The sequence below is a fragment of the Pipistrellus hanaki genome (assembly GCF_964339955.1).
Source record: "Pipistrellus hanaki genome assembly, chromosome: 4".
Taxonomy (NCBI): Eukaryota; Metazoa; Chordata; class Mammalia; order Chiroptera; family Vespertilionidae; genus Pipistrellus; species Pipistrellus hanaki.
In genome coordinates, this window is record NC_140506.1 from 38,801,994 (window position 1) to 38,825,526 (window position 23,533).

At 38.0% G+C, this 23,533-nt stretch overlaps 1 protein-coding gene and 1 pseudogene across 2 annotated transcripts in view; one reads left to right on the forward strand and one right to left on the reverse strand.

Moving 5' to 3' along the window:
* The window catches only part of MSH3 (mutS homolog 3), a 123,170-nt gene that overhangs the window by 10,407 nt on the left and 89,230 nt on the right, over positions 1-23,533 (forward strand). Inside the window, exons 5-8 of the mRNA XM_084881302.1 lie at positions 539-655; positions 933-1,050; positions 2,661-2,806; positions 3,565-3,731. Of these exons, the coding sequence (XP_084737428.1) occupies positions 539-655; positions 933-1,050; positions 2,661-2,806; positions 3,565-3,731 (548 nt within the window). The remainder of the gene's footprint in view (positions 1-538; positions 656-932; positions 1,051-2,660; positions 2,807-3,564; positions 3,732-23,533) is intronic.
* LOC311621024 (galectin-3-like) lies at positions 8,201-9,940 on the reverse strand (annotated as a pseudogene). Its single transcript has 3 exons — positions 9,576-9,940; positions 8,652-8,799; positions 8,201-8,437 (listed from the first exon to the last, which is right to left on the reverse strand). The product of its transcript is annotated as a galectin-3-like (transcript).

Below are 23,533 nucleotides of genomic sequence, written 5' to 3' on the forward strand. Positions count from 1 at the left end.
GCAGCCTCTGAGCCATGGTGCTGTCTAGAAGGAAGCAGAGAGTCAGGTGGTACTGCCTGGTACTGCATTTCTATCACTCATGCATCATCAATTAGCTAGCCACACCAGGGGGTTCTCTTCTCAGTTCCTCAAAGAAGCCCTTTGTCCAAGTAGGTTTATAATTATGTATACTTACCTTAGTATCTCCTGTAGTTTTTAGTTATTTGCATGTGGTATCAAATAATTATTCCAATACAGGGAAAGCACAGCCCTTTGAAGTGCTAAGGACATAGAAGCAGACCTGTTGTATTCTTCTGAGTCATTTATAGGTACAGATATTGACCCTGAAGTTAGGCCTGGGAAAGGCCAAAACACCAGGCTAAGCTGTTGGCTAGTACACAGGGAATTACTTTTAAACTTCTTATTGATATACCATGCAGATAGAGAAGGACACACATCCTAAGTGTATACCTTCATGGATTTTTAGCACAGTGAACAAATGCCACACAGGGAATCTTAAAATAGACATTTATTGATATCCTCTTTGTCATTTTTTTAGATCGCAGCCCGGGAGCTCAATATTTATTGCCATTTAGATCACAACTTTATGACTGCAAGCATACCTACTCACAGACTGTTCGTTCACGTGCGCCGCCTTGTGGCAAAGGGATATAAGGTCAGCTTTGGCTCCGACTTGTGGGAAAGAGGGATCCGAGTCTCTTCCAGAGTAAAAACATGTTTGTAGTCTCTAATTGGTTTGGGAATTTGGCATTTTGGGAAAATGAAAGTGTGTCGTAATTAGCTTTATACCTTCATGAGTTTTAACATATTATATATTTAGGGTAAAAATTTAAAAGACTAAATAAATGTTTCAGAAATAACCTTTTAAAATCTCACTATATTTAAAAATACTTTTCATTACATTTGATATTTAATGTTTCTTTTTGTTGAAGGTAGGAGTTGTGAAGCAAACTGAAACAGCAGCATTAAAGGCCATTGGGGACAACAGAAGTTCCGTCTTTACCCGGAAATTGACTGCTCTTTATACAAAATCTACGCTTATTGGAGAAGATATCCTTTTTTTAAATAGGAAATACTCTCTTAAATTTTAGAAATCTCTGTTTCAAGTAACATTTAAAAAATACCTGTTCTTTCGATGGGTACCTTTTTAATGAGATGAAGCAGTATTTTACTTTGACCTTTGATTAGTGTGCTTCTGAAGAGCTATGGGTTGGTAATGGCTGGAAACAAGCATTTTTTTTTTCTCAAATGCCATAGTAAAAGGAGAGTGTATCAGACTTTTAGAGCATGAAAAAGGACCGTCTCATACAAGAAGATAGCAGGTTAGCAACTGATTTGGAATCACATCTTTCCTAGGCCTGTGTGGAGAGTGGTTAGGCATTTAGGGCCTATAACCCCTTCAGATATTCCTAACACAAGACCTAAAAAATAACTCCTTAGCTTCAAAATGAGAAAAGAAAACTACGAAGTCAGCATACAGTTAACTGCTTATAAAACATAGGCCATCCTCATTAATTGTTAGCTTCATAAAAATTGTATTGTTTTTGAAAATGGATTATAGCTGAAGCTTTCTTTCTAAGAATCCTTAGTGTGGATCCTGATTGCCCCAAAATTTATGGTCATTCATAAATTCAATGAGTTACTTGAAACAAAATGACTTTACTAGCAAAGTCATAAAATTCAATTTTTAAAATCCCCCAAATAATTATGTATAAAATGAGATAGGTGTGTATTTTAAAATATGTACTGTGGGTTGGAGTCAGGTCTCAGAATAAAAAACATATAGAGATAAGGCCTTAAATGATACTATGTAATATTTATAATAGTTTATTACAAATCTGCATATTTAGAGACCTGTTTAGCTTCTACCCAAGTTATGAAGACTGTTTTGCTTTATTAATGTCATGAATAGGGGATCGCTGTCACTCAAAATGGACCCCAAACCATTAATAGCTCAGTGGTATTCTAAGCTGATCAGGCTATATGATTGGTAATTTTATTGTTTCTTTTGCCTGGACTTGAGTCTCTGAATCGAAGCCTGCTCCTAAAACAGTATTCTTCCCTGCTTCTCTTTTGCTACTGCTATAGCTTTTATCTGCTGATGCCCAAATTGGATGTCCCCAGACTGACCTTGTCTAAAGTCAGCATTTATCTCCGAGAATTTAATAAATGGATTCACACAAATACACATACACATGCATGAAAGTATGTTTCTATTTCCTTTTTAGGTTTTCTGTCCTCCTGTCTTTAAAAAAAGTTCTCTTGCTATTTCTGAGAGCTATTAGGCACTTTAAAGGAGGAAAGTAATTTATACTAAGTGTGCATGCTTTGACTTATGGAATTAAACATAGGGGATTGTTAAGGATTCAAGTCTCAGCATCATCCAAGAAAAGAAGAGGGTTAACATTTGGACTTCCACAAGGTCTGGGGATCTCTCCTAAGCCCTTTGGAAGTGAGAAGATAATAGTTGTCAATCCTCATGAGCCTTGTATCTTGGGGATGTAATGCATATAGCTATGATCAGAGTAAATCAGAAAAATGAATGCTGTGTGGGAGATTTGTGCACAGAGCAAAAATGCCTGGAAAAATAAAACATTAATTTAAAGAAGAAAAACAGTTAATATTAATGGGAATGTATATTTTTCTTTAATAATTGTTACATGTGAATCCTTTAGTTCAGCTGGATGATGCTATAGATATCGATGAGATAATGACTGATACCTCTACTAGCTACCTTCTGTGCATCTGTGAAAATAAAGACAATGTTAAGGACAAAAAGAAGGGGAATGTTTTCATTGGAATTGTGGTAAGTACTTTGTAGGTGAAGAACCAATGATATATGTTCATGGTATCTAGAAATACAGTATGAGCAATCATATATGGTTTATAATAAGAATATCTGATGAAGTGTGCCCTCAAGTAATTGTACTTAAAAATGTTTTATCATAATTTTATACGTTAAATTATTAGCTACAATTTTCTCATATGGCTACTCGTCAATCTATGCTGTGGAGAGATATGTAGTTTTCGTTCATGTGCCTTAGGAGTTTAGGGTTGAAGACAGACACAGTGATAGGCATGGATTTGAACAATATACAGATAGTGCAATAAAACACTAAACTGATACATGCATGGATACCAAAGGGTTTTACAGATTTCCTCTAGAGCAGTGTTTCCCAAAGTGTGGTACACGTACCCCCAGGGGTATGGGAAGAGTTTGGTGGGGGTACACGTTGCACCGGAGTTTGGTGGGGATATGCACTGCACTGTGCTTAGCTGCACCTAATTCTACGTTCTCATGAGTACGAGGGGTATTCAGTGTTACGAAAATTATAGAAGCAGTACACATATGTCAAAAGTTTGGGAAACACTGCTCTAAAGGTTTGAAATTAAACACAGATGATTATGGGATTGTTGTGTACAGACATATTTCAAACCCTTTAGAAATGGAGTACATACTAGTGAGTGTACCATCTTTGCTATTTCCATGCATAACTTATGCTCTGTCAGTTATAATTGGGAGAAATATGTTTTCTGTGACATTGCACTTTTATTTGTCTTCAGGGAGTGCAGCCTGCCACAGGTGAGGTTGTGTTTGATAGTTTCCAGGATTCTGCTTCCCGTTCAGAGCTAGAAACTCGGATATTGCGCCTGCAGCCGGTGGAGCTGCTGCTTCCGTCTCAGCTGTCAGAGCAAACAGAGACGCTCATCCACAAGGCCACAGCGGTGAGGTAAGTTGGCACATCACTGGAGAACAATGACGATTTTGAAACGTAGGTTTACAGTTTTTAAAAAGTTTTTACTTATGCCGTGGCCAGGTGTCTCAGTTGGTTAGAGTGTCATCTAGTACACTGGAAGGTTGCAGGTTCAATTTCTGGGCAGGGCACATACCTAGGTTTCAGGTTCAGTCTCCAGTCGGGGTATGTACGGGAGGTGACTGATCAGTGTTTCTCTCTCACTCCAATGTTTTTATTCTCTCTCTCTAAAAAATAAATAAATAAATAAACAAAATGAACATATCCTTAGGTGAGGATTTTAAAAAAAGTTTTAAAGAAATTACCTATAATATCAGCTTAATGTAGGCCTTTTGAAGTTGATCTTATTAAAGGCGTTTAATGATATTATTTGATAAATAACATTCAGTTTTTGGAAATACTTTAGAGTTCATTTTTTAGAGTGTTTATATAACTTTGACAAGTTTGCTACAAGTTTCAATTTGTGGTCGTGTCCATGAGTTTGGTTCATTAGATCTAACTTCACACCTCTTATTTATAAGGCAGTATTCGAGGTAGGCACTGTGGCATATGGAAGAAGAAGATGTGGTTGTGGTCTTTGTCCGGCAAACTTTATAATCCACCAGGAGAGACACATGTACATACCTTCTAGATTCACAAAGCACCATGTCTATAAAGTGACAAACGTGAATGTGTCTAGTTGGGAAGATTCTGTACTGCCACCTGGACGAGTGTGGTGGGAGAAGAGACTGGGACTCCAGTGAAGGGGACTTTATGTATTGAGGAATTTGGACTTTATGTATTGAGGAATTTGGACTTAAGACTGTGGGAGGGCCCATACAGATTTTCAGTTATCAGGTTGACAAATCAGTTAGAAAATCCAACAAACTGATTGACATTCTACATGTTTCTTTATTTTTAGAGTTCAGAATGTGTCTTTTTCATTTGATTTGAACGTTTTTTAAGGTAGCTTTTATGATATGTTTTTCTGATTATAATACTAATCCATGTTTCTGATTATAATACTAATCCATGTTTATTTTGGAGTTACAAAAAAGAAAGATAAAAATAATAAGTCAAATACTATAACCCAGATGATTACTGTTGAACATTTTAGTGTATTATTTCCATGTATGAATGTCATCTTTTTTTTTTTTTTTAAATGAACTTGGATTTATGTTTTGAATCAGTTTTGTATACTATTGTTGTTTTTTACTTAAAATTTCCCATATATTTTTTACTTTGGCAAATTTCAAACATGTACAAAATTATACAGAATAGTGCAGTAAACCCATATGAATCTATCAACCAACTTGAACATTTCTCAACTCAGCCAATCTCACTTTATCCACACCCCTCCTCCTTCCTTCCTTGGATTATTTATTTAAATCAAATCCTAGAGAACATCATTTTATCTGCCAATATTCACTTGGTATTCATGAAAACCAAATGACTACATAACATTTAGTCATATGTTAAATGTAATTTACCCATTCTCATTTTGTTATGTTGCATTTATTTTTTTTTAGTATTTCCAATATTGCTATGATGAATATCCATGTATAGACATATTTGTGTGCATTTCTGATTATTTCCTTAAGCTAAATTCCTAAAAGTGGAATTACTCGATCAGAGGATATAAATATTTATAAAGTTATTTTTAAAAAGATTTTTTTTTACAGACTTTTAGAGAGTAAGGAAGAGGGAGAAAGAGAAAAACATTGATATGAGAGCAAAACATCTATTAGCTGCCTTCTGCTCACACCCTACCTGGGATTTAGCCTGTAACCTGGACTTGTGCCCTGACCGGAAATCAAACCAGTAAGCTTTCGGTGCACGGGATGACATCCCACCACCTGAGCCACACTGGCCAGGGCTAGAGTTCTTGATCGCTTGCTAGAATTGGGAACATCAAGTTTTACTTCCACCACTATAGCATAGGAGGGTTGTTCGAACTCTTGCTGACATTGGGGGTGATCATTTAAGTAATCTCTGCCAATCGGATAGAAGAAAAATTCCACATCAAGTTTCCCTTGTTTGTTCTTAATCCTTTTCCGACAGTGAGTTCAAACTTGAATAATTAAAAGTCAGATAGTAGACTTACAAGCGATATTGCTTTTATAGAGCTAAAAAGATTAAAATCTCTAAACATTTTTAAAAGATAATCTCAAACTTTATTTCCAATATTCCATGTCTTTGGTTTTGTTCATTTAAAAAACAACAACTGAGTGTATATTTGCTTAACTCTGATATACAGTTGACCCTGATGAAATTAGGAATTAGGGGTACCAACACCCCACCCCACTACATAGTTGAAAATCAGTGTACTGGAAACTTCTGATCCCCCAAAACTTAACAAGTTGGTTAAGTTTCTGAATCTGGGAGGGATTGGTTTCAGGACCCCACATGGTTACCAAAAACTACACACGCTCAAATCCCTTATATAAAACTAGAGGCCCGATGCACAAAAATGCAAGAGTAGGCCTTCGTTCCCCTGGCTGCTGGCACCGGCTTCCCTCCAGCACCCGGGACCTGGGATTTCCTCCTCTGGCCCCCGGCAGGCACCTGGGACCCAGACTGGCTTCCCTTGGGCCACCCTCGGGCACCTGGAACCCGGGCTGGCTTCCCTCTGGTGTCAGCTTCGTCAAAATGGACGTCCAGAATGACAGCCAGAAGATGTCTGGTCTAATTAGCATATTACCCTTTTATTATTATAGACTAAAAGCCTGTTGCATGAAAATTTGTGCATGTGTGTGGGGTGGGTCTCACAGTCTGGGAGCCTACAGGGATGTCCTACTGATGGCTTAGGCCCGTTCCCCGCCTTAGGCCTCCCTCTGCAGGAGGCGACCGGGCCAATCAGGGGCCGCCTCTAGCCTTCCTTTGTGGGAGGCAACTGGGCTGATCAGGGGAAGGTGCTGCCCCCATCGCCCCGCTGCTGCTGCCACTGCTGGCCGCGGCGGCTCCCGGCCCTCACAGCCGTCACAGCTGCTGGCCCTCCTTGGCATCACAGCTGCTGGCTCTCCTCGGCATCACAGCTGCTGGCCCTCCTCGGCATCACAGCTGCTGGCCCTCCTCGGCATCACAGCTGCTGGCTCTCCTCGGTCCTCACAGCTGCTGTGGCTTTGTCCAGAAGGACGTCCAGAGGACATCTGGTCTATCAGATCTAATTAGCATATTACCCTTTTATTAGTATAGATGGTGCAGAATAATGCATACAGTTGGCCCTCCACATCCTCAGATTCCAACTGTGGATTGGAAATACCGTGTTTGATCCTCAGTTGGTGAAATCCATGGATGTGAAACCTACTAGTGTGGAGGCTGACTATTCATTGAAAAAAAATCTATATATAAGGGGACTTGTGAAAAATAAAACAAACAAAAAAAGAGGACCTGTGCAGTCCAAACCCATGTTGTTCAAGGATCAATTGAATCAACACTTTCATTTCTGATTTCTACTTATTTTTATAAAACAACAAAGGCAAAATTTAATACATTCCACAAAACATTCCACAAAGACATTGCCAGAACTGAATTATTTGGCTGACAGACAGCATTAACTGGTGATATTCTTCAATGTTTATTCATCAAATGTGATTTAAAAGCCATTTGGCATACTAAAGATAGTTTGGGTGCCATATGTGGGTTTTCCAAACTTCATGGCTGCCTTTGTCTTGTTTTAATTTATATTTCTCTGGTTATTAGGAGTATGTAATTTTTCCTGTGCTTTAGTGACCACATTTCAATTTTTTTGTTTGCATATAAGACCAAGCAAAGTCAAAAGTCAACCCACATTTCTGTGCAGTGTCTACAGCTAATGTCTGTTAATGGACAGAGTGGAGTAGTGGAGACTCAGAAGTCAGTGGTCACATAGGTGGCTCCTGTTACATAGGCTTTGGGTTGGAGAGTTGGCTCTTCCCCATGGTGACTTTGGCAAAATTATCCAACTGTGTTGTCCTTCAATTTCTTTTTCTTTAAAATAGGCATAATAAGAGGATTATCCCTATAGGATTTTGTTATGATTAATAATATGTAAAGTGTGTAGTGTAAGAAAGCTCTCTATAGTAGAACCTATTCTCCTTCTTCCTATCAGCCATTATTTCTTTTAATATTGCCTCTCTCCTGTTCTCTTCTGGAATTCCTATCAGAAGAAAAATGTCGGACCTTCTTGTCTTCTTTCTGTGCCTTCTCCCATCTACAGCTGTTTCTCATATTATTTTGACCCTTGGGGATGTCCCCTTTTCTTTTTAACCCTCTTTAAGAAACATTGCTTATTTTATTTTAATTCACTATTTCTTTCTTTCTTTCTTTTTTTTTTTTTTTAAACTCTTAGAATACTTATTAAATGGATGATTTAAACGAAGGATGTTGTTAACTAAAGGCAAAAATTTTCACTTACAGTGAGCATGAAACTTTTAAATGGGTAAGGTTTACATTCATTTTCATTTTTAAAAAGGATATCTGCCCCTTTAAGATGATATCATTGTGTGTGAAACACTGTTGAGACTGATGTCACCAGAAATTTTCAATGCATTGATTTCCCTGAGATTTTTTTCACCCTGTGATTGTACTGCAACAAGTGAGCATCGTTGAAGTGCTGGGATTCAACCAGTACTTGGATTTTGAATGGTATACCCCTTTCAAATGGGAAAATCATCTGTCTTCCTGTCCCCAGTTATTATTCAGGTTTGAATTGCAAACAATGACTTTAAAAAAATATATATTTTATTGTTTTTTTTTACAGAAAGGAAGGGAGAGGGACAGAGAGCTAGGAACATCGATGAGAGAGAAACATTGACCATCTGCCTCCTGCACACCCCCTACGGGGGATGTGCCCACAACCAATGTATGTGTCCTTGACCAGAATCGAACCTGGGACCTTTCAGTCTGCAGACCGATGCTCTATCCACTGAGCCAAACCGATTTTGGCAACAATGACTTTCTTGTCTTTATTGAAGCGTGGGTTAAAGTGGAAGGCCACATCATTCCCTTTCTTGAAATATAAAGTCTGTTTGCATTGGGTTTTATTGTACCCATAACTGTTACCAGCATGCGAGGCATGGCTCCTCTAGGGCAGTGTTCCCAAACTTCTCTCATGATGAGAATCACCTGGTGGAGTTGTTAAAATACAGATTCCTGAATCCCAAGTAAGAAGTGCTAAACTAGAATTTTTGGGAACATATAGGTAAAATTGTATACTTAACTAGTGCTCTAGATAAGCACTAGGTAAAATTGTTTACTTAACTAGTGCTCTAGATCAGCGTTTTTCAACCGCTGTTCCGCGGCACACTAGTGTGCCGCAAGATGTTGCCTGGTGTGCTGTAGGTGCAGACAAGACAAGAATTTTATAATTTTTCACTATTTTGTTTACTTAATATTTCATAATAAAGTAATTATAAAATACTTTCTTTGTGTTTATTTGATTCCTATTCAAGAGAATTACTTTATATATAGTCAATATAGGCACAGAGTTAAATTTTTAAACATTTTCTAATGGTGGTGTGCCTCGTGATTTTTTTCATGAAACAAGTGTGCCTTTGCCCAAAAAAGGTTGAAAAACACTGCTCTAGATAAGCACTAGGTAAAATTGTATACTTAACTAGTGCTCTAGATAAGCACTAGTTAAGTATACAATTTTACCTGTATATGTTCCCAAAAATTCTAGTTTAGCACTTGTTAGTTGGGATTCAGGAATCTGTATTTTAACAACTCCACCAGGTGATTCTCATCATGAGAGAAGTTTGGGAAACACTGCTCTAGGGAAAGCTACTTCATAAGGCACAGCCCGTGGTCCATCAGGGACACCAGTGGGGCTGGCACTAGGGGAGGCTCCAGAGTCCAGACCCGCTTGCTTGTCCGGGCTAGGCTCCTGGTGCATTTGGTCCAGGATAAGCAGTTGCTGTACGACCAGGGTAGGCACCAGGAGGTGCCTGTCCGGGGTAGTTCCCAGGAGCTCCAGTAGGTGGCTGTACAGGGTAAGACCCAGGATAGGCGGCCCCCACGTAGCCTCCTGCCCCAGCAGGCTGGTTTCCCCATGGGCCTGGCCATCCTTGAGGGTTGGGGTTCCCAGACCCAGGTAGGGCATCATTAAGTGGAAAACTGTCTGCCAGTTTCCCTGCCCCTCGGCACTCACTGGCTCGCTCTGGGTGTGGCTCCTGGGGAGGTCTGTGTTGTCCTCTTAATTCACTGTTTCTATGTGATTTTAGTAGATTGGCCAGTTAAGTCCTTTTTGGTTATGATAGCATTACATTATTTTTACACTTAGATCTCTTGGCATTCTGAAAATACTTCAATAATCATCTACATTTTAGTGTAGCCAATTTATTTTTCTTTTAGAATTTAATTTTAGCATTCAGAATGCTTTTAATTCACGTTTCTTTATTTTACTTAATTGTGTGAGGTGTGATCCTACCTTAATTTCCTCCCTAAATACTAGTGGACCCATAAAACTTAGCCTTTATCTACCTGAGATACAAATCACAGCCATGTTTACAAAGAAAAGAAAAGAAAAAGTCAGCAACAGGGATAATAATGCTTTTAATAGTAGATATACACAGCATACCTTGCCAACATTCTGTTCCATATTTACTACCGGTAAACAATATAGCATTGACTTTTTGAGAAAAGTTGTTTGTTTTTGGTGCTATCTTCTTGTCTGTTTTAAATAATGGTAGGTAAATTCTTGTGTCTCAGACTTAGAATCTCTTTTTTTCTTCTGCTGTAAACCTGAAGGTAAAAATAGCACAATTTTTTTCAATCATTGGTTGATAATTTACTAATATTGAAGAAATAATAAAACGATGTGGAAGGAAGCAGAATGGTTTGGAATTATGGAATATACATTTTAAAGTACATACTTTGTGTGTGTATGTGTGTATTCTTAACTTTTACCACAAGAGGTCTCCAAAGGATTTTGTATATTCTGTGTATTGAATTTTATGGCTGCTGAAACCTCATTTATCATATGGCAATTTGACATAGGGTAATTTAGAATAACTATTAGTCAAAGTTTGTACTAAGGTAGATTTTTTTTATTTCTAAATAATTATAAACTATCAGTTTTTCTTAGGTTAATTATCTTTATTTAAATGTGTTTATAAGATTTCAGCTTGAATCTTAGGAAATCAACCTTATTATCTTGTTACTCTTTCTGTTTGTCTTGAGAATATATACAGAGAAACATTACAGAAAACAGTTGTGGCCCAGGTCCCCACCCATGCTAGCAAAGGCTCCTTTAAAAAGATGATTATGGTGATATGGGTAGTTCAGCTTTTATTTTTTGAATTTTCCACTACTATTGTTGAAATAGTTTTGCAAGAAAAAACTTTTTAGCAACTTTAATAAATAGTTTTGGAATTAAATGTAAGCTTCAGAATGCTGTCATAATGATGAAAGTATACTACCTTCTTAGGAAGTTTCTCCTTCCTTGCTTATTACAAAAGAAATTGGGTATAAAAGTTAAAAATCAAAATTATTTGAACACTAAACACCAAGTAAATTCAGAGCTGAGAGAAGGGTACTCATCATGTGCAGAGTTCTGATTGGAAAGAGGAATGTCCCCGGAGCAGGGATGGTTTGTAGGTGGGTTATACAAATAGAGCTGAGTTGCACCTGTTTTACTTACCTGGTAAAATTCTAACTGGTTCACAAATAAACATATTTTTACTTTCATAGTTAAATATTTACTTTAATGTGTACTAAAAAATGCAATTAGGAATCAAATCTGTGATTTCATAAATTTGTATTGCATAGAAAAATCTTAAGTTGATATTTGAGTTAAAAATTGTATATTAATTTAACAAAAACCATTCAGATGTAGTACTAATGTGCCTGTGGATGTGGCAACAGTTTGAAGGGGAAGGGGCAATGGCTTAAGTTAGGGAAATGTGTAGGGGCAATCTATGTCATATTTATCTTGTCATTGTGATTCTGTATGCATTTTAGATAAATTCAACATAAATGGGACCATTGCTTGGATGAAAAAAAAAATCTGAACCAGAGTTTAGAGAGATACAAATGATGAATGTGAGGTCTAGAAATGGCCTGAGGATGGTTCACTTGACATTTTTTAATAATAGCTCACTTTTCTAATTCAGATATTTTATTCTTCCTTCAAGTTTATTTTTTAATTTAGATAGCTAACAGTACATTTGAATTGATTATCCCTTTCCTGTCCCTATAAAATATCTATATTCATAGGTATTTCCAGTAGATTCTCAACTTACTTGTACATTCTCTGAGTTGCACATCATCATTCATTAATTCATTCATTTATCCTTAAAAATATTGATGGGGTGCTTACTGTGTGCCAAGTTCATTGCTAGATGGTAAAGATAGAAAAATGAGTAAGATCCCTGCCTTCCCTATTCTTATAGTCTAAGGCTGTGGTTGGCAAACTGTGGCTCTCGAGCCACATGTGGCTCTTTGGCCCCTTGAGTGTGGCTCTTCCACAAAATACCATGGCCTGGGCGAGTCTATTTTGAATAAGTGGTGTTAGAAGAAGTTTAAGTTTAAAAAATTTGGCTCTCAAAAGGAATTTCAATCGTTGTACTGTTGATATTTGGCTCTGTTGACTAATGAATTTACCCACCGCTGATCTAAGGGGTGGTAGTCATGGAAGTAAATACTTACAATGAAAGTGGCAATTATGAAGGTCTTATGGAGTAACTAGTGCCTGGGGGAACTGGGCAAGGCAGATGGAGGGTGAGAGAGTGTGATTTTCTTAGGGGGTAGAAACTAGTTTGGCTGCCTGTTCTGCCAGAGTGAGCCTGGGAGCCTGAGACAGGACAGATGTGGAGTTTGGGGAGAAAGGTAATGGTAAGTGAAAGTGAAGGAAATCCAAGGTGAATCAGCAGAGAAAAAGCAATGTTAAGGAGGGTTGGATAAAAAGTTTCCTGTGAAAAAGACTGAGAAGGGATGGCTGATGGTAGAAGCTATATCTAGTGATTTTTTGTCCCCAGCATCTTTCATGGTAGATAGCATATAGTAGGTACTTAAAAAATGTTTGGTGAATGGATGATTACACAAGTGACTTTTGGAATAAGGAGAATAATGGGTATTTCCTATTTGTTTTCCTTATTAAAAAATGATCTGGTTTTATAAACACAGAGATTATGGTAGTGGCTAGAAATTCATACATATAACATATATGAAGATAAATGTATATTTAAGTGACATGGGTGTATCCAGCTCATTTACGTCTTTTGGGAAGACCATATTAATTGCCTAATATTTTTTCCTTATTTTTATTCTTCAAAAATTAAGGAAAAATAATGCCACTCTAAATTACTTTGTTTGGACAACCTAACATTTCCATGGACATTCTCTTGCAGTAAACATTAATGGAATGTACATGGTTAAGCTATCCTGGACAAGGAATTAGATAATGATTAAAGATTAATATTGATGATTACAAGGTCCCAGCCTCATCTCTGGCACTCAAAACCTTTTCTAGTATAATGCTCATTAGGAAATATTTTTCTTCTTTTTATTCTGTCTTTCTCATCTTCCTTATTCCTTGTTTGTAGAGTAGAATATATAAAGTTGACTGCTGTGCCATTCTATTTCATTATGCTTATTGCATAATAACTTCACTTTACTATTCAGAAAATTTAGAATTAAAAAATTGATGATAGTAGTAGAGATGGTAGTGCATTAAATAGTAGAGATAAATCTCATACGTGGTAGGAAAATGTCTCTAGGAAAACATTTAAAGAGTAAGTCATCATAATAAAGAAATCTATTTTGTGTTGATTTTCTTTTAAAAAGTATACTAATTCCTTCTGTGGTGGAAATGTCATTGTATTTTTAGTAGTTTTTTTTTTTTTTTTTTGGTACTGATAGTTTTTATATATTTAGTTAGCACTTAAAAAAAATTTCTTTATTAATTATGGTGTCACTTAATTGTCCTCATCCCCCCATTCCCATCCCAAACCCCTCCCCATGTATGCCCACCCCTTGTTGTCCATGACCTCTGGTTAGGCTTATATGCATGCACACAAGTCCTTTGGTTGATATATGGTATGGGTGTGCTTAACTCATACATAGGAAGATTCAGATTTAAAAATACGATAAATTAATAGGGATAGTTATTCTTCAGAAGTGTTTGCTACAGGGCTTATCTAAATAAGGAACCTCCTTGCCGAAACCGGTTTGGCTCAGTGGATAGAGCGTCGGTCTGCGGACTGAAAGGTCCCGGGTTCGATTCCGGTCAAGGGCATGTACGTTGGTTGCAGGCACATCCCTGGTGGGGGGTGTGCAGGAGGCAGCTGGTCGATGTTTCTCTCTCATCGACGTTTCTGGCTCTCTATCTCTCTCCCTTCCTCTCTGTAAAAAAATCAATAAAATATATTTAAAAACAAACAAACAAACAAACAACCCCCCCCCCAAAAAAAACCTGACTAATGTTTAAAAAATAAATAAATAAATAAATAAATAAATAAGGAACCTCCTTGTGCATTTTATTGAGTGTAACTCCACAGGAAAAGCTCTATTTGAAAAGCATAAATGGTATACATGTAATAGGTGTATTGATGGTAGTGGCATAGGAAGAACCAGCATTTGAGGAGTCTGGAGGAATGATCTGATGACTATGACAGAGAACTCCCAAGGCAAGGCCAGACCGCTTGGACAGAAAGTTGGGAAGCAGACGTGTGAGATGCGCAGAATACCCTGGGTTTTCCGGGTGGGCCTAAGTAATCAGAAGTGTCTTTTAAATGTGGAGGAGGAGGAGGAAGAGTTCAGAATGATGCAGTGATGCAGTGTTCGATCCAGTGGCACTGGCTTTGAAGGTGGGGGAAGAAGCCATGAGCCAAGGAGTGTAGCCTGCCTCTGGAAACCAGGAAAGGCGGGGAACCAGGTTCTCCCCTGGAGCCTCCCGGAGAGGGACACACCCCTGCTGACACCCTGAGTGTAGCCCCGTGAGGCGGGCATTGGAATTCTGAGTCACAGAACTCTAAGATAATAAATGTGTGTCGTTTAAGTCACTAAGTTTGTAGTAATTGGTTAGAGTAGCAAAGAAAGAGTAATTCCCTAGCAATATGTGTGCGTATTGGGTAATGATGTAAAATGTTTTTGGTAAGGGGGATTGTGGCTTTCGGGAACTTTCTGTTAATGAGTAGCTGTTTCCTGGACCATTGCCTCTCCTCCTTGGATGCCCAGTTTCTTCTTGCCTCATGTTTCACACCAGCTGAAGATGGACAGGTGTTTAATACTGTTCAAGTAGACATTACTTTCTTGGCAAATAAGAATGTAAATCCTGCTGAAACCGGTTTGGCTCAGTGTATCCAGGTTCGATTCCGGTCAAGTCCTAGGTTCGATTCTGGTTAAGGGCATGTACCTTGGTTGTGGGCACATCCCCAGTAGGGGGTGTGCAAGAGGCAGCTGATGGATGATTCTCTCTCATCGATGTTTCTAACTCTCAATCCCTCTCTCTTCCTCTCTGTAAACAATCAATAAAATGTATATATATATATTTTAAAAAGAATGTAAATCCTGTTGTCATTGTGATTCTGTATGTATTTTAGATAATTGAAATATTGGGGATTTTGAAGGACTTTTAAGTCTGAGCAATTTCTAGTTTCCAAGTTAGGTATGAATTACCTTATAGGTAAGTATTCTTTACAGTCTTTTATGTAACTCTTAACTATCAACCCCCGCATATCACAAAGTTTACTTGTGGGTGATTAAGTCGAGTAAGACAAGAGATTGCCCACCCATACAGAATAAAATCCTATTTCTTCTGCTTGCCAGGGAACACTGGGAACAGCCTGGCCCGCGGGTTGATTGTCACATTCTGCCTCCATCCCACCTACTTCCTGCTGCAAAGAGGCACAGAGCTGAGCCTCTCACCACGTTCACATCCTCTCACTTTCCTTGGGCTGCTGAGAAAGGGCTCCCTTAGGATAGTTCCGAGGCTCTGTGCTTCTAGGAGAGAAGCTTCCATCGTGCTTCCTGCTTGCATATTTCCTTCCACTTTATATCTTTTCTTCTGTGCTAATGATGCATAGATTTTACTTCAGGGACCCGTGTGTTTTGTTCACTCCTGCCATTATCTAACATCCTAAAATACTACTTTTGTCAAGTGCTGATAGATCACAATGCTCTGCAAACACACAGAAAGAATGATCTTTTAAAAGCTACGATTTCAAGTTAAATATTGCTCTGTGTAGAAAACAGTGCTGAAATGCAGTAGTTCCACGGGGCTATGGTACTGTGAGTTGTTCTTTGGATGCCTGCTAACCTCAATGGTGGAAAATTTACTGCCTGTTCTCCAGGTGTGTAGTGAGTGCAGCTTCAACTTCCAGAGTTCTCTCTGTGGCTCAGGGTGTCTAGATGAATTTTCTGTTTCTGTTCTTAAAGGTTCCATCTCAAAGCATGTACTAGATATGGATTATACTTTTGAAATTACTGGTAAATAGTTTTCCTCAAATGAGGTACTTCTTTGCACTGTTGTTTTTTTGCTGATAAAATATGGAATAAAGTCTTACTCCCCTAAATGTGTTTGGAATGCTCATTTGCACAGGAATTTGTTAGTCTAATTGTTCAGATTTCTTTTTAATAGAAAAATTTCAGCTAAAAATTACATGGCAAATATTAAAAGCTTTATTTTTCATTAACTTAAGTATGATTTACAGTATGCAATAAAATTTACACATTTTCTGTGGGTGAGTCAGTTAATTTTAACAAATACATCAATATAACCATCTCCCCTGATTATGAAAAACATTTTCATCTTCCAAGAAAGTTCCCTGTGCCTCTTTGCAGCCATTTTCGCCTCGCCTCCATCTCCTACTTCAAGCAAATACTGATCTGAGTTCTCACTATAGGATATTTTAGACTCTTAGATTTCACGTGCATTGACTCATTATATTATGTACTCTTTGGTGGTATCCAGCTCCTTTCTTTGTTTTTAAAATATATTTTATTGATTTTTTACAGAGAGGAAGAGAGAGGGATAGAGAGTTAGAAACATTGATGAGAGAGAATCATCCATCAGCTGCCTCTTGTATGCCCCTTACTGGGGATGTGCCCACAACCAAGGTACATGCCCTTGACAGGAATCGAACCTGGGATCTTTCAGTCTGCAGGCGGAAGCTCTATCCACTGAGCCAAACGAGTGTCGGCGGTGTCCAGCTCCTTTCAGCATAGTGCCTGTGAGGTTCACCCACGTTGTTGAGTGTATCAGTAGTTTGTTCCTTTCTGTTGTTCAGTAGAATCACATTGTGTGAGATACCAAAATTTGTTCATCCATCCACTTGCTGATCATTGGGGTTTTGGCTATTTCCAGTAAGGGTGCTAAGAGCATTTGTGTACTAGGCTTTTTATGGACATAGGTTTTTATTTTGGGTAAACAGGAGTGTGTTTCTGAGCTGTATAGGTAGGTAAGTATATATTTAACTGTAAGAATGGGCCAAACTAAGTTTTTCCAAAGCAGTGCTTCAATTATACACTCCCACCAGCAGGATAGGGGAATTGTAGTTGCTCCACATCTTTGCTAACCCTTAGTATTATTGCCAGTCTTTAAAATTTTTAGCCATTATAGTGAGTGTGAAATGGTGTCTTGTTTTGGTTTTAACTTGCTTTTTCTGATAACCAGTGATGGTTTCTTGTGCTTATTGGTTATTCCTATATCTTCTTTTGCCCATTAAAAAAAAAATGGGTTGCTTGTGTGGTAATTGAGTTGTAAGAATTCTTCCTAGATTCTGAATAAAAATCCACTGTCAGATATATGTATTGTGAATTTTTCTTCCACTCCGTGGCTTGACTTTTTAATATTCTTTTTTTTTTTTTTTTACTTTTTAATATTCTTGATGACCTTTGGAAGGACAGAAGGCTTTAATTTTGATGGAAGTCAAATTTATCAATTTCTTCTTTTATGGTTAGTGCTTTTTGTGTCCTAAGACATCTTTGCCTGCTTCAAGGTCATGAAGATGATTCTTCTTATGTTTTCTTCTAGAAATTTTATAGTTTTAGCTTTTACTCTTAACCCTGATAAATATTTTGATTTAATTTTGGGGACTAGAGTGAGAGTAGGGTTGAAGTTCATTTTTCTCCTTAGTTCATAGTACTAGTCTTTCTATATCTTTGTTTTCTCATATTTGAAGACTGCTATTTAAGTGACCTTTGAGTATCTTTTTTCGTTTGTACTTGCGAAATGAAAATGCTTTGTGTCTATTTAAAGCCATTTCAGGCATCAGAAGTAGGAAATGTAGGATTTTGGGGAGGAGCTGTGGCTTTTGAAATTACTCATTAGATTTCCCCCAACTTCATTCTCTGTTACACGGAGTGAAAAAGGTGCTGTTGGAGATATTGGTAGCTGCTGAGAATGTTCATTATTGCTGATACTGTTTATTTGTGCTTATCTCACTCAGTTACTTTTATTCTGTAGCTCTCTCCCCCTTTTTCCTTTTTCTGTGAGCACATGACTACTTTTATCTCTCATGCTACAGTAGCAGTAATAATAATAATAATAATAGCAGCAGCAGCAATAGCTAACACTATGTATTAGGCACTATTCTAAGAACTTTATATTTATTGACTGATTTAATCTTCACAAACACCCTGTGAGGGATCTATTATTATTATTTTTAATATGTTTTATTGATTTTTTACAGAGAGGAAGAGAGAGGGATAGAGAGTTAGAAACATACATGAGAGAGAATCATCGATCAGCTGCCTCCTGCACACCTCCCACTGGGGATGTGCCTGCAACCAAGGTAGATACCCTTGACCGGAATCGAACCCAGGATCTTTCAGTCCGCAAGCCGATGCTCTATCCACTGAGCCAAACCGATTCTGGCTCTACTATTCTTTTGATACAGATTTTATATATTAGGAAACTGAGGCAGAGAGATGTTGAGTTCAGGATTATACAGCTAGTAAGTGGCAGAACTGGGATTTGATCCAGACTTCCTGGCTCTGAAGCATATACTCTTAAATACTACGGTCTCTCAGGAAAGCAGCCATTCTCTTCCCCTCTGCGTCTGGATTTCGAAAGGAGAAATGTTTTATAGCATAGTTGACATTTTGGCTAATATGTCATGAAATTTTCATTCCTTCATAATGCCTATTATAGTTTGTGTTTCTATCTCTGGCAGTAAAGTTTCTGACAAAAAGCATGTGTGCTTAAGACAAAGTTGCTTTATTTCTAAAGACCTTACTTTGCAAACCGCAGTCCCATGTGTCCAGTGGAAAGCACAGGCTGTGGTCATCCTTCTGGGAAAGCGTCTTAGAGGAGGTGAGTCTTGGCCCACTTGTTAAATAAGAATGTGCAGATGGATGGTGAAAAGGCCAGGACTGTGAGGGGCTGAAACATTTAAGAAAGGGTGAAGGTTTTAAAATTTTGTTGTAAGGGACTTCATCCTTCGAGACGGTTCCCGGGATCAGGGGAGTGGAGCTGGGAGGTCATGCCTGCAGGCTGACATGAGTGGCCTCTTTAGGTCCTTGGGCTTTCTGCTGCTGTTCCTACCCTTCCATTTTCCTTTCCCTTTGGTTTCCCAGGTTTGAGTGCTCTTGGATTTCCTGACCTCAGTGCAGATAGAAGTACTTTTCTAGCAGGTTTGCGAGACAGGTTAGAAATTTTTTTGATGGAGCTTTACTTTAAATTTAAAAAGGTCACTACCACTGGAGGGGGGAAAAAATGTAAACCCAAAAGTTTAGAAAAAGCTAGAGAAAGGTTTAAAAAGATATGAATTTACCTAGTACAGAATTTTAAAAAAATTATTTATTGTTTAAAGTATTACATAAGTCTCCTTTATCCCCCATTGACCTCTCGCAGGCTGCCCCACCCCCAGCATGTGCCCTCACCCCCTACTGTCTGTGTGAATTCATTGTGCTCATACGCATGCATACAAGTCCTTTGGTTGATCTCTCATCCCCTCACCCTCTGCCTTCCCTCATAGGTTGAACAGTCTGTTTGATGCTTCTATGACTCTGGTTCTATTTTTGTTCATCAGTTTATGTTGTTTATTATATTCCACAAAGGAGTGAGATCATGTGATATTTATCTTTCTCTGACCGGCTTATTTCGCTTAGCCTAATGCTCTCCAGTTCCATCCATGCTGTTGCAAATGATAAAAGTTCCTTTTTTATAGCAGCATAGTATTCCATTGTGTAGATGTAGTACATATTTTTTTTTTTTTTATAACAAGATAATACCTCCCATCTCTTTTAGTCTTTTAAACAAAAAGACCATCATGCATGCTTGCTTACTTCCTGGGCCTTAGGCCTCTGAGGCCCCATGGAGTTCACACAGTGAGTGAGGAAATTCTCAGTCTTCACTCTTGCTCCCCAAAAGGCCTGTCCTCCAGGGGTAGGTCCTGCTGTGTTTCTTTACCTCAGTGCTTCTCAATCCTGCAGGGGCCTGGTCCTATTATACTTTTGCTTTTAATTTCTTATCCCTAGCGGTAACTTGGCTAAAGCCCTTTCAGTCTGCTTGGTGGAGAGGGTTGAGAGGGGGTTCTTCCTGGTCCAGAATCTCTGTCCTGTAGTCTACCTGCCTGTTGGTTTGGTCTGAAGCAGATCATTAGCTGGAATCAGACTTTGGGTATTCCTCACTCTGGTTCACTGTTGGCCACGTGGACTTCAGAGGGATTGACATGTTTCCAAGAAGCTGTCTGTGTGATTAGATTATATCCACTTTTTTCTTTGGACCTCAAAAGCTCCCCTCCCCCTTTTTTCTTTATTGCTTTATGTCTCATTTTTTTCCTAATAAAGACTTCTTAAAAATTTTTTTTTCTAGTGAGTATTCATTGAATATTTTAAAGGTGAAAATAAACATATTGGCTCAGGGTAGGCTAGAATCAGGTGTGGTTGGATTTCGGGGTTCTTTTTTGTGTCACCTCTTTGGATTCATCTTCCTCTCATGTTCCACAAGGTGGCAGGGTGGCGCCGATCGATCGCTGGGTCCCAGGACGTGAAGCCTTCCCCATTCAGGTACTGGGAAGTGGATGCAGGGCTCCTGGGAGCTCCTGCCTAAGTCCTGTAATGCGTCCTTTCCTTTCCTTTCTCTTGTTGTTCTTCGTGAAAATTTTAAATTTTTGATTAAGTAGTATATTCCAGTGGTTCAGAAATCAAAGTATTTTCAAAGGACATGGGGGTGAAAGTTTTTCATCCTTATGTGCCCTTTTTATCATGAAATACCTCTCTTTGTCTTGCTTAATGCTTTTTGTCCTGAACTCTATGTTGCCTGATAGTAAAGTCTTGTCCCATAATTTCTTTTTATGTATTTGCATTTGCTTAGTATATCCATCTGGGCAATTTTTTCCAGCTATTATTTTATTTTTAACCTTTCAGAATTTGTTTTAAGTTGTGCTCCTGTTTGTAGCATAGAGATTTTATTTATTTTTCCTTTGTAATCCAATCTGAGATTAATTTTCTTTTAATAGGTTAGGTCAGCAAATTTACATTTGCCAATATGTTAGCTGGTCCATATAGTTTTTGTGCCTTTTAAAAACAAGTTTCATTATGTGGTCTATGGGGTTTTTCTAATATTTTTGTTCTAGTGGTTGTCTTTATCATTACAGTTTCACATAAAGCCCTTAGTCTTCTAAGAAAGTGATGTTAGTTCCCTACTATAAGCAGTGATAAAATTAATTTCATACTAATTCTGAAATAGAGATACTGTAACTATGTTACATAGATTCTTTTATTCAATCTCGACCTCTATTGTACTTTCAAAGGAGCGATTCATCATTCAGCCAGGAAGCTTGGAACTCAATCAGTATTATTATTACCAGTAAGTACGCTGTCAGAAGAGGCCTTGTGAGTTTTCCTAGAGTAGATTGTCAGCCCTTAACAAGGCTCTTTTTGTCTATGAAAATCATAGTTTCTAAAGTCAGCATAGATCATAAAATTAGCCTGGCTAGCTATCATTTATTTGGTCACAGTTGAATGTTAGTTTAAAACCTGTGTAGGTGGTCTGTTATTCAACACCAGAGTCACCACGTTGACATTGAAAGGTATTATGGGGTCTGATGTCCTCAACCCTCTTTTCAGTGTGGGCTCCACTCTTGTTGAGAGTTTTATCACCATTTAATTTTTCAAAAACAATATGTTTGGCAACAGAGGCATGCCACATATGAAAAGAATTTTTAAAAATGACAAATCTTTGTTTAAACAGTCCAGCTTGGTGTACCTCATGTAATGACAGACTTGTATCCTAATGTTAGTCCTCCTATCCAGCACAGATGCCACCTTGGCCCCGGGAGGAGCAGACAGCCTTGGCAGAGGGTGGAAAACGGAAGGTGTTTTCATAATATTTTAGACCAGTTCAATTTATATTACCATAGTTTATTAAAATTTTTTATTCTAATCCTCACCCTAGGATATAATTTTATTGATATTAGAGGGGGAGGAAGAGGGTAGAGAGAGACAAAAATCTATGTGAGAGAGAAACAGCGATTGGTGGCCTCCCGTATGTGCCCTGACTGGGAATTGAACCTGCAACTCTTTGGTGTATAGGACGGTGCTCCAACCAACTGGTGAAAGATATTTATTGCCTTCTCTAATAGAGCAGCTGAAACATAGACTACCATTGGAGAAAATTTACATTTCTACTTTGTATTCTGTCCTAGGTTGGCTGCCAGAATGGCTCGTGTAGCCTGATAAAAATTAAAACCCTCTTTCCCCCAGCTTCCTGCTGAGTTCAGATTGAACACATTTGAAGTGTAGAATCTGTGCTGTTGCACATGATTCAGATGTCAGTATTCCACAGACTGACTACAGTTTGGGGAAATCAAGACTGACAGTTCTATGTTTAATGTAGAAACTTATTAAAATCTAGTTTGATAAAATTCTGATTGCATGCTACACATTATGTATATAAGTGTTTCAACTTGCTTCAATTTAAGAAATACAGGAAAACAGATATGAAATTTAAAAAAATATATTTTTAATTTTAATTTCAAGAGAAGAAGGAAGAGAGATAGGAACATCAATGTTTAGAGAGAATCATTGATCAGCTCTCTCCTGCACACTCCCCACTAGGGCATGCTTACCAGGAATCAAACTGTGACCTCCTGAATCATAGGTCAACACTCAACCACTGAGATCTTTAACTCCAACCAGTTTATGGAAAAAATTTTACATGAGAACGATTAATATACAGATTACAGAACAATGAATTTATCACTTTTGAAATACTTCCATGAAAGCCTCAAAGATAATGGACAAGTCCTTTTTTATCAGATTTAATGGGTTTCTAACTCCTTATCTGCTTATCATACAAAATGTTAATTAGAACAGTAATTGAGTTACCCACTGCCTTCGTGTTCACTCTAGGAACTTGTACAAAAACACTGTGGAGCTCATGTAAGGTCACTCATTGCTTTTTGAGTCGCTAAATAATAACTTTGCTGTCAAAATCCAGATATTAAGGGAGTCTACAGCAAAAATGATAAGAGACTTGCCATAGTTAGTCTGACACTCCCTCTCCAGCAGATAAAGGTGGAAAAATCCTTCTTCAGCACCACGGATGGGAGGAAATCTTCCTCTTAGGTTTCTTTCTGAACCCACTTATGCCTGTCTAGTCTTGTAATAGAACAGGAAGAGCCTTTGGAGCCAGATATGTTGGCACAGGTTTCCTGGGAAAAAATGAAAACACTAAGAAATCAAGTTTATAACTTTATTTGAGCAACATGGAACATAATGACAAGGATATTATATCCCAGGGAACCAAAAGTCATTCAGCACCAGAAAATATGAGTAATATGTTAAGAAAGTAAGTGAGAGAGACCACATGATCATTTTAACACATATAGATAGAACGTTAGGTAAGATTCAACAATCCTTTATACTAAGAT